The following is a 13,510-nucleotide window of genomic DNA, read 5'->3' as shown; positions in this document are numbered from 1 at the left end:
GTAAGGTCTGCAAGGGAACCTCCTTCCTGACTGGACCACCACCCGACGTCCGTTACATTGTCAGACTTCAACCCTGACCTAACCGTTATATAACCCTAAATATGAACACTTGAAGGGTTGAACTTGTTGAAAGGGACGTTAGCCTACGTAGGAGCGAGGCTTGCCTAAGACCCTATGTGCGGGGCAGAAATTTCACCCTTGGCCGCACAGCCCCCGCAGCAGCAGCAGCAGCAGCAGCAGCAGCAGCAGTAGTAGTAGTAGTAGTAGCCGGGTAGCGAAAATCCTGCCCGGACTTTGACAGCTCGGTACTCGACGGCCGGCAGGGCGCTATGTGGCCATTATACTTGAGGACGTGTCATCGACCATTTAACTGTATGACAATCAGTTTACACGGGAAGAGAACCATTTGTTTTCAGATGAAGGTGTTAAGCTGACTTTCTCTCGCTAACGCTATATGTAGGTAGCCTTGTAACTAACTGGCATTGTTAAAAGGTTGACAGTGAGCTAGCAACTTGTTAGCTGGCTAGCGGCAGTGATCCCACAGCAGAGTGATGGCTAACGAGGGTTAGTAGCACTGTCTCAGTCTGCCATCAGTTTGGTAACTACCTTATTATTTCCTTCATATCTCTTCACATTTCTAGATTTAAGACGTGTTCTGGCAGCGCTGTTTGGGCTTCCTCCAGTAAGCCAGTGCTTGTTTTTCCTCTACAGGATAACGTTAACAGATGTTGTTTATCGAGGCTAAGCTTTAGCTTGCTGTCTCTGTTGTTTACATGTGTGTACATGGACAGTGGTCAGCTGGAGTGCTCTGTGTGTGGCATGTGGTGGTCGTAACAAGGCTGGATCAACTACAGACCAAGCACAGTGGAGACATGGAAATGGAGCTGCGAGGTAGCTAACGTCCGTCGGCGTTAGCAAGAACTGTGCAGCCGACTCTCCACCAAAATGAGGAAGATTGGGGCTCTAAAGGAGGACAGCTGTGCCAGCTGGACTGTTTGATTTTCTGTGGGCGTTGGACAAAGGACAGGAGCTTGTTTGTCCATATTAACGCTTAACGCGAGGCAAAACTACATGAGGAGAATAAGAGATAAACTTTGCTGTGTCCACCCTTCTGGCGCTGGGATGATGATGATGATGATGATGATGATTAAGACCCTTCTAATCACCGGTCTTCTTGGCTGGGTGAAATGTCAAGAGGGCCAGAGCATGACACCAGAGGAGAAGACTGTTATCAGGTAAAGAATGTCCAGACAGACACATTAAGACTGTTTATGTGTGTTTCTGAATTTGTGATGGCAAAAGTCTCTGCAATATTGTGATAAAATATCACAGAGTATGTGCCATTTTCTATTTGATTCATTTATATTTTCCCTTTTTGCAGGGACCAGATTCTTGAAATGTTTGATCACGCTTATGGCAGTTACATGGTAAGTTGTTCAGGTGGATGTAATCATTGTTAGTACCACTACATTTATATTTGCATGTTGCAGTTGTCCAGAGGGGAGTCAAATAAAAAACTGAAGCGGTCAAAGCTCCAGTAACATATTTAGTATAAAGAACAATGTCATTGTAAGACCAACATGTTTTGGCCTGTGGCCTTCAGCAGGGTCATCTACTAAAGAAAAGTGTGAATCAATGCCTGCTCAGAGTCCTCACCGCATTTGGATTTGATCCAGTGCGGCTGTGCAGAAAGCAGACATGGAGGATTTGGTTGCAGCTGCAATGTCAGCCTGGTGCAACAGATGCCAGCAGAACATTCTGTGATCCAGGAGTCGGGCTTTTCCTCACGCGAAGCAATCAATGAGAGTGTACAGGCAAAGACAATCAGGTCATGGGTGGCTCGATTCATTCAGTGGTTCAGAGTTTCAAATGTAACCCGGGTCTGTATAAGTACAAAGCTGGGCCTGGCAGAGTGAGAGATGAGAAAGGAGCATTATCTTCCAGATTGTGTGCTAGAGCTGAGAAAGGCAAAAAATGTCTATAAGAATTTACTATAACTAAGCCAAGTGTAGGTTTATTAGAGGTTGCAAAGACACATGTTGGTAAGAAATGTATGATGGAAGTTACGAACATTAAGATCATTTTTAGTTGAGGAGAGTTGTGTTACCGAGTGTTGGATGTACATGGTAGACAAAGAGGTGATATTATCCCATTATGAAGTACTGTTTGCTATGAAAGAAACCGTTGATATTAATTCCTTTTAGTAGCTAATAGCCAACAAATGCTTTAACCAAGTACTTTCCTTTGTTAGAATTTATGCTTTTATAGAGTTTCTGTGCTTTTTGTCCCTGAAGGTCAGGTGTAAGCTCTGTCCTCAGGACCCCAGAGCCTATTTATTTTCATTCAAGCCATCTATTTTCATTCAAGCTATCTATTAGTAACTAACTGAAATCTACCAAATTGGAATCTGTCCTCAATCTCAATCATGGAATAGCTGGAATAGGTAGCTGGTAAAATTTGGGGAAATTGGTGAGTGGGAAACAAAAAACTGTCCCACTAGTGGTGCAGCAGTTGGATAAGCTTTGGACTGCTCATTTCTTTTTCAACCCTCCAGCCATCTTTCCTTAATGACACCTTTTTCTGTAGACTGTAAAATGGAGCCTGAAGACCGTCACTGTTGGTTGTGTTGCAGAAATATGCTTATCCAGCAGACGAGCTGATGCCTCTAAGCTGCAGAGGGAGAGTCCGTGGCCAGGAGCCCAACAGAGGCGACATAGATGACTCCTTGGGAAAGTACGTTCATCGTCCACTGGCATCTGGAGCCTAGAAAGATCCAGTGAAGTTAATTCAGCAACAACAGTCCCTCAAGCAAACAAGCCATGTATTTTTAATCCATCAGTTGGCATCAGTTCAGACCAAAGCCATAAGTGTCTTTTTAAAGTCTAATATCTGTAGTAACTGGCTTGGAGCTCTGTGCCTCTTTACAGCATTGGAACATCTGTGCTACAGTTGTTTTTTAAACTCCTGACTTAAAAAGTTTGCCATGCATTTTTTTTTTTTTTGCAGGTTTGTATCCACCTTCCAATTTTAGTTGCAGGACACCCTAATCTAAACTTAAAAGCTAAAGTTAGGAGGACCTTCTTTGTGTCTCCTGTCACTGGCCTATATACTATAAAATAAAGCATTAAATTGAGAAAAACAAATATGTCAGGGAATGTAGGAACACTAAAGGTAATATTTATGTGATGTCAAAACTTCAAGAAAAACATTTTGCATCTTCACATAAGACAGGGACTCAGTAATCATTGCTTATATAATACTGTTCAAAATTCAAACCAGATAGGGCATCTGCTCCATATCAGATTCAATCTTTTCAGGAATACATGAAGTTGGTGCTAATTTAAGTTTTGTAAAGTGAAATTTACTAGAAGGCAGTAAAATGGACTTACATTACAATGCAATGCTTTATGTACCACACATGTTGCATAACGTAATTTCACTGCAAATGCAACAGATTTGACATTTAACAGTCAGTGGTTGATTACAAATTAAACTGAAGCAATGGCAAAGCGGGACACTAGCTCCACTGTGCTGTGCATTTCATCATAACATCTCTTCCTCTTTATCTGTAGGTTTTCTCTCACACTGATTGACACCCTTGACACCCTGGTGGTTAGTATTTGTTTTTCCTGCTTACTAGCATGAAAGTATTTTTTCTGCTTTTGTTTTTGAGCCTTTTTTTTTTTTTCTCACCGTGTGTTTTCGGACTTTTGTTTACCCCCTTTTGACAGTAGATGTATTGGTTCCTGTCTGTTTATGTGTGAACAGGTGCTAAACAAGCTTGATGAGTTTGAGGACGCAGTGCGGAAGGCTGTGAGGGATGTACGTCTGGACAACGATGTGGTGGTGTCTGTGTTTGAGACCAACATCAGGGTTTTGGGGTATGGAACGTGTCTGTAATTTCTTTACTTTTGTACTGTATATATACATACATTTTCTTTTTAATAGATTAGTCTCAATAACAAAATTTGTCTCAAGTGTGGGTCTTTGGATTTTTGAATAATTCTTAATGTAGAATTATTCCACATCAGTACAGCATATTACAATTACTCGGCAGAAATTTCTCACTGTATAAAGTATCTCAACCTTTCCACCTTAACCTTTCTACTTAAATTTGTATTTTTAAAAGAAAATCTTTCTTTTCTTCCTACATTTACTTTTCCCCAGAGGGCTTTTGGGAGCCCACGTGATGGCTGACATGCTCCGTCAGCGTGGGGACAAGATGCAATGGTATCAAGATGAGCTCCTACACATGGCCAAAGAGCTGGGCCATCGCTTACTGCCTGCCTTCAACACCACTAGTGGCCTTCCCTACCCTAAGGTATTCCTCACTTTATTGTTAAATATCACAGGATCTTTACTTAGTTGTTTAATCTGCAGATGTAGCAGACAGCCTGTTATCAGATCTTATTATGAATGACCCTGACATATGAGTCTTTGCATTGATAGAGAACAGTTCCTCACAGAGAGACTAATGAAGAATATACTTCTGATTTTAGTAACTAACTAAAACTAATTTGAGCTAAGTGAAGTTACAGCAGTAATTTTTCCTCTTTTGGTTTACCAGGTGAATCTGCGGTATGGCGTCCTGAACCCACTTTCACGCACAGGCACGGAATCAGACACCTGCACAGCCTGTGCAGGAACAATGATCCTGGAGTTTGCTGCCCTCAGCAGAATGTCAGGAGAGTCTGTGTTTGAGGTAATACATCCCTCTGCCTCTCTAGAAATTTGGCTTTTTTATGTTTGTAATGTTTTTTTTAATATACACTGAATGTGAAGATACTGAAATATAAGAAATACACTACAATATTAGTTTTCTTACCAATTATAGCTGATGTACTTGTTTTTACCAGAAACAATTTAAGGATTTTATATTTGTAGGAAAATGCAAGGAAGGCTATGGATGTCCTCTGGGAGAGAAGACAGAGAGGAAGTGACTTGGTGGGGACTGTCATCAATATCCATAATGGAGAATGGGTCCGCAGGGGTGAGGCAACTTAAACACACACATGCATAGTGTAAAACCATCAAAACTTTGGTAAAGGCAAGAGATAAAAACTGGAAACACACATTTTCTCACACAGACAGTGGGCGGTCAACAGAGTACAGAACACTGATAGTTCAGAAATACACATACAGTACATACAAGCACAGCTCTATACTTGAACCATATTACAGTGATTTGACTTCCCTCTCACTTCTGTGTTTGCAGACAGCGGAGTCGGTGCTGGTATCGACTCATACTATGAATATCTGATGAAGGCCTACATTCTTCTAGGAGATAATGTTTTTCTGGAGAGGTTCAACATTGTAAGTTCTCCATCACTGTGTCCTTCCATAAACTCGTAGTCTGTAAGTCTATAGTCTGTCTGTTTGGTTGCAACATCATTAGCCTACCATTTGTTTTGTTTATATTGCTTGGATTGAAGACATTTTTCAGTGTTTCCTAATCAGCTTTTCCTGATGTTTGTCTTTAACAGCACTACAGTGCCATTATGAAGTACATCAGTCAGCCTCCCCTGCTGCTCAATGTACACATGCACAACCCAACTGTGAGCGTGCGCAGCTGGATGGACTCTCTCCTGGCATTCTTCCCTGGCTTACAGGTCAGGGATCCTGTCAAGACAAGTGCTAGTTATTTCATTTTAATTATAGAAATTGTTGCAAGCATATTGCAGGAGTGACACTTTATTTTTCACACAGGTTTTAAGAGGAGATCTGAAACCAGCTATTGAGACTCATGAGATGCTTTACCAAGTCACCAAACAGCACAAGTTCCTTCCAGAGGTAAGCAATCTATCCTATTTTTTGCTCTATTTAATGACATTTAGTTGGCATAGATAAAGTATTGAGGGTTGGGCCGATGGATGATGCCATTGTCCAGACAATGATGTTTAACAGGCCCGCCCCTCCCCTTATATCTTTGTTTATATACCCCAATACCCAGTACATGTGAAGTTATGACATAACTATACTAGAGTTGGTGTGTAATATCTATAGTAGTATAGTGTATATATACTGTAGGTGTATAGCAGCTGTAGAAAATGCCAAATCGAGAAAGAAATGGAAATTTCTTTTGGGTTCTTTTTTGTAAAATCTATCCATCAATGTAAAGAAAAAATTTTTAGAGGAAGCCAGCGTCACTAACTACTGTTTCTTTCTTTGGTTAATCTCTCCACAGGCTTTCACTACAGAGTTCAGAGTTCATTGGGGCCAACACCTACTGAGACCAGAGTTTGCAGAAAGCACCTACTACCTCTATAAGGTAAAAAAGCTGACTGCACAGTGTCAGAGGCAGAAATAAACTACAATATCTTTCTTTAATAATGGGAAAGTTCAGGTCTGTTAGAAGTAGGCTCGCTAATGAAACTACTCCACTCTTGTACTGTACACCAATGAGCCAAAACATTATGACCACTCGCAGATGAAGTAAATAAGGTCGATTATGTCATAACAATGACACATGTCAGGGTCTGAGATATATTAGACAGTAAGGGAACTGGTGGTTCTAGTAGTCACCGTGTTGGATATGAGAGAAATGGGCAGGTGTAGGTGTAAAGACCTGAGCAACTCTGACAAGGGTCAAATCATCATGGCCAGACGACTGGCTTGGAGCAGCTCCGAAATGGCAGGCTCGAGGGATGCTCCCAGTCATCAGTGGTGAGTACCTACCAACAGTGGTCTGAGGAGGGATAAACCACAAACATGCCTCCACAGGTTAGAGTTGTTTTGGCGTCATGTGAAGGACCAACGGCATATTAGGCAGGGGTGGCCATAATGTTTTGGTCTCTGCAGTGTATACACAAAGCTTTTTCATTGCAAACTGAACGTACTATGTCAGACCTGTGGTCAAGATTATATTTTGATTTTTGCAGGCCACTGGTGACCCCTACTACCTCAGAGTGGGACAGTCCATTGTGGAAAAGCTCAATGCCTATGCCAGGGTGCCTTGCGGGTTTGCTGCTGTGCAAGATGTCCGCACTGGGGCACATGAAGACAGGTATCGTGAGAGAAATACCATTACAAACATGTTTTAACGTACTTTAGAAGGTGTGGTCTGTTAATATGTAGTTTCTGTATGTTGATTAAATAACTGTTGTACTGGAGCCTCAAAACATCTGTGATAAATGTTTAAAGAATCCTGTGTGTCTGTGTTTATGTATGTTAACGTATGAGTGTAGGATGGACTCCTTCTTTCTGGCAGAGATGTTTAAATACCTGTACCTGCTGTTTTCGGAGAAGAGCCAGCTGCCCATCGATATTGATGACTACATTTTCACAACAGAGGCTCACCTCCTCCCTGTATCTCTCTCTACCACCCAGCCGCCCTGTCAAGGCAACACTACGGTGAGAGCTCTTACTCTATCACTAACACATCACTCCTACAGTTTTTGATTTTGAATCTCTGATTGATGCAAGCTTATACTTCAAACAAACATGACAAGGGTATTTTAGCTCCGTATAAAACAATTTGGTTAATGACACTACTTTATTTAATGTAATTGGTAATTATTAAGTATTGTCATCATTTATACTGTATATTGTTGTGTATTAATGCCAACTGACCCTTTCATATTTGAATTGACATATCAGTGTAAGAGCGGATAAGTTTTGTTTAACCATGGGTCATGTACTCCAGGAGACTGTTCCTGTTTCTCAAGAAGAAGATCTCTTCACACACTCCTGCCCCAGCACAGAGACGTTATTTCCCAACAACCCTTCATTTGCAAAAACCATCCGGGACAGCTACAAGTACCTCACTGGGGTAGGACGAGCCTTCCGCCCCTCACCTGTCAGGTGTGTCAAGTCGCAAGGGCTTTTCTTTTTCAGAGTGAAATCACTGGATGGAACACGGTAGCCGTTATTATTTTGAGTGTTAACCTGTGTGTGTTTGTACTTTACAGGGAAATTGAACTACCACTCCATGATAATGGCATGGAGCCAGTGGAGTTTTTGAAAAGCATGGGCATTTCTCTCACTCCACTGAATGAGGTCACAGCAGGAAACAGTGGAAGTCGAAAGGTATTTTTATACTCCCCTCAAAACCTGAAGTTCTGCCTGTCTTGTCCAATTTTATCTATGTATATAGTGACACATAACTGTAGGCAAGTAAATCTGAGTAATAAGTATAAAGGTACTAAGCCCCAACATTGTCCCAACAACATCTTTAACAGGATACATCCGTTTAGAATTGAGTCAATGCACCAAACTGATTCTCTTTAAAACAGCAATTTTTACAGCTGTAGTAATTCATCTAACCATGATGTTAGCATTTTAGTTTTGGATAATGCAATGCAGGATGTTTCTCTTAAGTATTATAGTAGTGTAGTATCCAGTCACTCAAATGTGCAGTCATGGAGTTGCAGATATTTAAAAAGATCAATATATTAAGGGAGATGTGTGTTATTATGACATGAAGTCAAAGGCAGGTGGCCAAATCAGTCATAAACAGTATTGGGCCCCAATTTATCTACTTTATGTACTTGTCTGATGTTTTCACTTCTGACCTTATTTGGTCCATTTGGCTTCATTGATGCACTCAAACAAAATGTTGAACCATGCATTTTTATGCCTTAAGTCTGCTTCAGTGGAACTACTACTTTTTTAAGAATTGGGTTAATAGTAAAGTTAATGAAGGGAAAATTGGGTCAAGGTAATGAATGTAATTAATGTAAAAAATGCCTGGACTGTAGTCTACTATAGACTATTACATAAATTGTTTTCAATCCAGTTTTCTAAATAATATACCTTTAGGAGCATAAAGGAGTGTACCGGGTAAAACTTGTGGCAGAGGTAAGCCAAACACCGGAGGAAGAGGAGGTGGTGCCTCATGTTGTTCAGCTCATATCCCCCCCATTTCTGGGTCGGACAGTCCTCACAGCAGGACCTGCCAAGTTTGGAATGGACCTCTCCAAACAGGAGCACGGGGTGAGCCTCTAATGTGACAGTAATATGTTATACAGCGAAAATATCAAATCTTGCAGACAAGTTGTATATTTTTACCATACAGACACAGGTGTTTAATGATGTTATGAAATCATTAATCACTAAGTGATTAAAAAAGATGGACCTTAACAAACAGTACAATTGATGACAACTATGGGCTTGTTTTTAGCCAAGGCCAAAATATTTACTTTTAAAATTACATTACAGATTTCTTCCCGAACTTGCAGATGTTATCTGTTTTGTTTTACCGGCACTTCACTTTATCTCCACCCATTTTAGATACACAGTAACTCACAATAACACAGTCAAACTTTTGTTCCGCAGGTGAAGGGTAGCATAGTGAAAGCCTCCCCCTACACTGCCTGTGGGCCAATAGATAATGCAGTGGAGCTTAAGGGCCATATTGCTCTTGCACTGCGTGGTGACTGCATGTTTGCTGCAAAGGCTCGTTGGCTACAGGAGGCCGGAGCCATAGGAGTCATCTTTATAGGTAAGGAACTGAAATCAGATCAACCTTTTTTTTTTTCCTACAGTACTACTCAATGCTAAATAAGCAGATTTTAGAATAACCTGACTGGACCTGATAGAAATGAACTGATTCTCACTATTCTCTTATTGACTTTTCAGACCACCGTGAGGGAAGTAATAGTGAGGAAACACCCCTCTTCCAGATGGTCGGAGACGGAGACTCCACAGACGACATCACCCTAGCTTTGGTCTTCCTGTTCAGTCGTGAGGGTGCAGTGCTCACGGCTGCCCTGGAGGAACATCACAATGTGGATGTGCTGCTGCTGCCCAAGGAGAGGCAGCTGGGACATGGTGAGAACCAGGAGGAGACAGATTTAAAGGATAAGGCTGGTGATATTCTATATTTTTGTTATCGTCAAGAAATCCCTTTTACAAGACTAAAACCAACCAACCGTCATTCAGTACTTTTCAACTTCCACAGCCTGTCTCAGCACTCAGTTCAAAGTCCATTCATTCCTACTGAAGTCCCACATCTTTAAAACAGGTAACAAATATCTGGTTATATGTAATTTTTAAAAAATAATTCCCTGAAACAGCTGAGCACTGTATTTTTTTTTAAACAGGAGTAAATGATGTATTTGCCGGGGACTATTTTCGATTGCCGATGGGATGCTGTAGTGATTATTAAAGAAAGCGTGACAGTATAAGTGGGATTTACTCAAAATATATGCAGGTATACAGGCAGCAGTTGTTAGATGAATCAATTCATAGTTGAGTTTTGGTTTTTTCATGGAATTTGTTTTCAGGAAAAATACAGAATATCACCAGACTTATCCTTTAAATTGGTTAGCTGTCACTTACAAACCATTTCATAAGGAGAAAGAGAGCGAAAGTGACAGATGCATGAATTAGCTGATCTTTCTGATGCTGGCAGGTCACGGTTCCTTAGTGCCTGGTAATGACTTTTCATGATAAAATCTGGGAAGGAGTCTGTTGCATTTTTTTGATCTCTTACACACAGTATCTTAGACATTTTAGCAAAATGGTTGTCCGTGTTGTGAATCTTTTCAAGTGCTTAAAAAAAATAACATTCTATCTGCAATTTTGTTCTGAATTTGTTAACATTGCACTGATTTGGCAAATAGGTGATATTAACCTACGTACTAATGCATCTCACTACTGAATTTGCATTTTGATATTGTTCTTGATTTCTAGTCCACTGAGCCCAGATCAGCACATTTCAGAGCACTTCAGCATTGTGTTACTCATCTCTGTCCAATTCAAAAAATGCCATGATCCAATTTAGATGACACTGGGGCAAATGATGTGTCTCACAGCTGGATTTCAGCATTCAGAATGACGCTAATTATTGCGAAGGTGAACTGCAATTCCAGCTAAGAACAAAATGACATCAAACATCAAATCTTAGTTAATCTCTCAGATGTAATTCTTCTCTCTGCTCTCATTCCAATTTTCCATTTCATTGGCTCTCCTCCATTGTCCAGATAAGACAGAAAAACCTGTCGGCATGAATATCAAACTCCGCCTGGCCGAGGAGGGGGAGCTGGAGGCAGGAGCAGCCATTGGGCCCACCCTGGAGTTTGTCTTGAAAAAAGAAGGGGTACTTCTTGAGGAAGAGGTGCTCAGAGGAGAACAAAAATCGGAGCAGCAGCAGTTCTTCGCAAAGGCAACAGAGAATGACAGAACTGAACCGTGTTCAGCCGATTCATCTCAAACCCCAAACTCTGGACCAAACACAAACCCTTGACCGCTGCAGATCACGAAGCAGCCAAGTTTCCTAACACTGATCCCTCGTCAGTTTCTGAATGGCATGTGCCTCAGAGCCCCTCACTGCCCTACTTGGAGCCCTAACTGACCCAGCCTGCATGTTTACAGCCGATGGAGGAGAGTCAAGCAGTGTGATGGCCACACTCCCATCCTGCCTTGACTTTGAAACATAACGATGGTTCTATGTTTATTAGACAGACAGTCCAGTGTAGCTTGTATTCTGTCTGCTGCAGGAAATGAGGGTTTTTATGATCTCATGAGTGTAAACTAGGTAGTTAATGGCCAAAAACTGTAGGATGAGACGGCTGGGCTGTTGCTGCCTAAACCTGGCCTCTAGTATTGCTACTGTTGGCACATAGAAGGTGTACGTGGTGATAATGACGTAGATCATTAACTAGAATTTTTAAAGTGACCTCACCTTAGAGGAGACCGTAGATAAAGCAACAAAAATGTTCTCAGTTATGTTTTTATGCAAGGCCGTTTGTTTTCAATCTAGATTGCACCTTTCACGTCAACAAGTACTGTTGAATATTCAGTAATGGCGAATTACCTGCCAGTAGGTGGTGTTAGCTACCATGACCTCTCAGTCATATAATGTCAGTAGGTGAAGAAGAACTGGGGCCAATTTGGAAAGTTTATTTTACTTTTTAAAAGTAAGCAACTTCAGGGAATTACAAGAGTGAATGCAGTTTGCTAGGTTGACCCATTTGATAAAACCTTTGTGCGTGTGTGTTCTGCATTTCCTTTTTGCTATGATGTGTGCGTGTGCGTGCTAGGTGTGTAATAACTATAATAGCCAAGAATGCATCTCCGCTAAAACATCATCGCTATCGGATGTAACCCTCCTATCTTTTCAAAGTCATCCTCCAAGGAATTGAGAATAAGAAGTCTGCAGGATTGATCACCGTGAATTTTTTGAAATTCAGTTTGGGTATTTTTTTTTCTGTAAAATACTTTTTTTTCTGCCACCATAAATATCTGTGTAATCATTGTTAAGTCGTAATTAATTATGTCATCTTAAAAACACTGCAAAAATCACCAAAGCTGGTTTACATGCACCTGAAGTCTATATGTACAATAACCCTGGTTAGCCCCAGATGCAGCATCACAGGTTGGTCTGCAGTTTCTGATTGTTGCGCACTTTGAAACACGGGTATGATCATCTCTGGCAGATCCAAACAGAAATGACAGACAACAGCTTGTCTTTGCGAGCGTGTGTCTGTGTGTGTGTGTGTGTGTGTGTGTTTGTTTGTTTTGCAATAGTGATGTCTTTTAAGATTTCTGGAGTACAGCAAGGTTTTTGCATCATCCAAATTGCTGTTGAACTGTAACGTTCAACATGTACATTGTTTCCAAAAGACAGACAGATAAATAGATAGATTAAAAATACAGTTTTTTGGGCATTATTATGTGTAATAATTGTATGCAACAATTGACAACATTTGTTCATTTCACATGACTTATTCTCAATTACAATTTGTTGCGTGTTTTTTGTCTTTGACGTACATGAAATGTCAGCTGAAGTATGTGTGGGGAAGTATGCTTTCTTTTATGTTTGTACCGTGGACCTTTTCTAGATGCTGCTGAGTTCATTTCAAGTCTTAATCCAACATCACATTTTATTTTTGTGTTTAGTCAGTATGAGGCACTGCCAACCCGTATACCTCAGGACTGTGTACGTTACTGTTCACACAGAAAAAAGGACCGTGGACAAGAAGTAGGGAATTTTTTTGAATTAGTTTTGATTCTATTTAATTGTGTTATTTTTTTCTGAGGTTTCTGATGATCAATGGCTGAAGCTCAAAAAGTGCCAAAAGAGATGCATGACATGGCTCCGGTTTCTGTTTCACATCTTCTCTGTATTCTGTTTCTTACTGTGAGCTGAGGCAGTCTCGTCAATAAATTCCAATTCACAATTTCAACCTCCTTCCCTCTTTTATTGCATTTGAGAATTCACTCTGCATTGTAAATGTAATTGGAGACAACTGGATAGTTTTATTGCTGCACTCTGCAGACGACATGCTATGTCAGAGGAAAAATCATTTTCTTAGGAATCATCCATGTCTGTGTGTGTGTGAAAAGATAAGATGTGCAAACAGTTCTTAGTCTATTAAGTTTCTGGTGGTTATGTGGTACATTAAAATTCAATAGGTGCCTTATAATTCAATAACAGATATTTCCCACAGGATAAAAGAGCCATGTCATTTTCACAAAATGTATACTCTGTGTTGATAGATAGATAGATTCCGCTTGGTAGAATTGGCAACAGTGCTTTATTTTCAAGCACTTGTATGGCACGGGTGGA

At 40.7% G+C, this 13,510-nt stretch overlaps 1 protein-coding gene across 4 annotated transcripts; it reads left to right on the top strand.

The window, feature by feature from the left end:
- Positions 1 to 62: 62 nt before the first annotated feature.
- Positions 63 to 13,113, top strand: si:ch211-282j22.3 (ER degradation-enhancing alpha-mannosidase-like protein 3). Of its 4 annotated transcripts, none has more exons than XM_040157726.1 (22): positions 63 to 564; positions 792 to 1,235; positions 1,382 to 1,427; positions 2,633 to 2,733; positions 3,573 to 3,612; positions 3,769 to 3,881; positions 4,168 to 4,321; positions 4,568 to 4,702; positions 4,885 to 4,990; positions 5,216 to 5,313; positions 5,484 to 5,609; positions 5,707 to 5,790; positions 6,185 to 6,268; positions 6,879 to 7,003; positions 7,185 to 7,350; positions 7,643 to 7,800; positions 7,908 to 8,025; positions 8,758 to 8,931; positions 9,274 to 9,439; positions 9,577 to 9,768; positions 9,899 to 9,961; positions 10,923 to 13,113. In XM_040157726.1, exons 2-22 carry the CDS (start codon positions 1,072 to 1,074, stop codon positions 11,183 to 11,185), a joined length of 2,676 nt encoding a protein of 891 aa, XP_040013660.1. In that variant the 5' UTR covers positions 63 to 564; positions 792 to 1,071; the 3' UTR covers positions 11,186 to 13,113. The 4 variants fall into 4 exon arrangements, with proteins under 4 accessions (XP_040013660.1, XP_040013659.1, XP_040013658.1 ...); XM_040157725.1 differs by having other exon boundaries at positions 63 to 598; XM_040157724.1 differs by having other exon boundaries at positions 63 to 598; positions 712 to 1,235.
- Positions 13,114 to 13,510: the final 397 nt, after the last annotated feature.

The sequence above is a fragment of the Xiphias gladius genome, chromosome 20, assembly GCF_016859285.1.
Source record: "Xiphias gladius isolate SHS-SW01 ecotype Sanya breed wild chromosome 20, ASM1685928v1, whole genome shotgun sequence".
NCBI lineage: Eukaryota > Metazoa > Chordata > Actinopteri > Istiophoriformes > Xiphiidae > Xiphias > Xiphias gladius.
This window is presented reverse-complemented; position numbering and strand designations above follow the sequence as displayed.